The 1,823-nt window shown below is 38.7% G+C and overlaps 1 protein-coding gene across 1 annotated transcript in view; it reads left to right on the plus strand.

Annotated features, from left to right (window-relative positions):
- The first annotated feature begins 823 nt into the window (after positions 1-823).
- The window catches only part of LOC101850148 (neuropeptide Y receptor type 5-like), a 2,357-nt gene continuing 1,357 nt past the window's right edge, over positions 824-1,823 (plus strand). Inside the window, exon 1 of the mRNA XM_005093046.3 lies at positions 824-1,823. This exon is cut by the window's right edge and continues 1,357 nt beyond it. Coding sequence (XP_005093103.1) covers positions 1,770-1,823 — 54 coding nt within the window. The 5' untranslated portion in view covers positions 824-1,769.

A 1,823-nucleotide genomic window follows, 5' to 3' on the forward strand; every position in this document is an offset into this window, starting at 1 on the left:
CTACCCCAACCTCTTTCCATTTTTTTAGATTAGCCAGAAGATAGAGGATATTTTCACTTTTTCTTCTGAAAAGGTGTGTAAATACAGTTTCCATGGTAAGTTGTGTGGGTTTTTTTTTTAATTACCGCCCCTTCCAACGCTGCAGGACCATTTACTAAAGGAAATGTGTTACTTGATGCCATTCCTTTTCGGCACCGATCCAGACTGACTGAAGTCATGACAGCTCTCTAAACAACCCAAGCTCGATGTCACCCTGTTAGAGATTCTAGCAATAGTCATCCCAACGTAGCTCAGCACAATAATATTCCGGCAAAAGCCATCCCAACGTAACTCAACAGAAATATATTCTGGCATCATAGTTATCTCACTACTGCTCAGCACAATACAGGAAGATCTAACGTCGAGCCCTCATGTTTTGCTTATGGCGTCATCGTGTTATTATTTGTCGTGTGTGCTTTCTCAGATGCTTAATGTTGCTCAATCAGTAGAGGCTATTTTAAGTATTTCACTAAATAATTTCTCTATGGTTCTATCATTTCGAAAAAAACAGATCTCTGTCCTCGAGTTCTATGTACCAAGTTCATCTGTCTTGTCTCTTCCATTTCATTTACTTCATCGTCAATTATCTGCATGCGATTTCATTAACAAGGTAACACAAGACGACCTCAGTATTTTCTTGTCCTATCTCCATTTTTAATAACAATGAAAACAGTTCTTAACAAAGAATGATATTAAGAAGAAGTCACATTTCCAAGGTACAAAAAAATGGAGATAGGACAAGAAAGAACTGAGGTAGCGATACAATACAAGAAACCCCAACAAATAAAAAAATTCAGCGTCATTTTTTAAAGTGTGGATTTTTTAAAAATGAAACAAAACATCCCTTTAAATACGAGAAGCTGTCACCTCATTATTTAATAGATTACTCAAAGACGTCAAATGAAGCTTATGACTGTAAGCAAGTGACGAGATCCCAATTTAGACTACAAGCTGGTTTGGACAAAATTGCTGCATTGTGTTACTGAAGGGAGTTTTTTTTGTTGCTTCTTTTTTGTTTCATTCTGTCAGACCAAATTGTGCTTAGCATCAATCAATTTCTTAAACGCATTCTTAAAATCAGACCCCGTCTATTGGCTTTAATAAGATTTAGAGTAATGCGATTGGAGGTTTTACATCACCAGACAGTCGATTATATAGCTTTTAGACTGAAATTAAATACCAACATACTCAGGTATTAATCGTATCTCTCTAAATAAAAACCAACAAACAAACCTCCCATGAGCAGATGAACTTGCAAGCAAAAGATTGTGGTCCCGTTTCATGTGTATCCTCGAAAAGAAAGTATAATAATTGTTCCTTTTGTCTTTTCCACAGTGTCTAAAGCCCACTGGGGAATCTTTGTCGACTCCAGCGTTGATCTGAAGTGAGTGGATAACCTGGAAGAGAGAGACCGTGTCGTGTCTGAGTAAACGAAACATTTAATGGCGAATACAACGAAGGATTGGGGTCATGCCCTCGCCTTTGGAGAGTTGGGTTTGGCGTTCACTCTTGGGGGTTGCCGCCAACCGATTTTCCATGTGATTCTCAGAATACAGAAGAAACGATGATTCTTACAGATCCGTGAGCGGTTGGTAAACTTCCATAATGTTGTACCACTGATGAAACAATTTGTCACGCGTAAAACCTTTAAATCCTGATTAATGGGCCACTAACTAATAATCGGGCATACCCTAGATACTTGTGGGCAGCAGGCTTGCTAGACGACAACAATGGCCTTTGACCTTAACAATATCACGTCCATGCTGGAGATGCTGGACGTTCCT

Source organism: Aplysia californica, unplaced genomic scaffold (assembly GCF_000002075.1).
Source record: "Aplysia californica isolate F4 #8 unplaced genomic scaffold, AplCal3.0 scaffold00057, whole genome shotgun sequence".
In the NCBI taxonomy this organism is placed as follows: Eukaryota; Metazoa; Mollusca; class Gastropoda; order Aplysiida; family Aplysiidae; genus Aplysia; species Aplysia californica.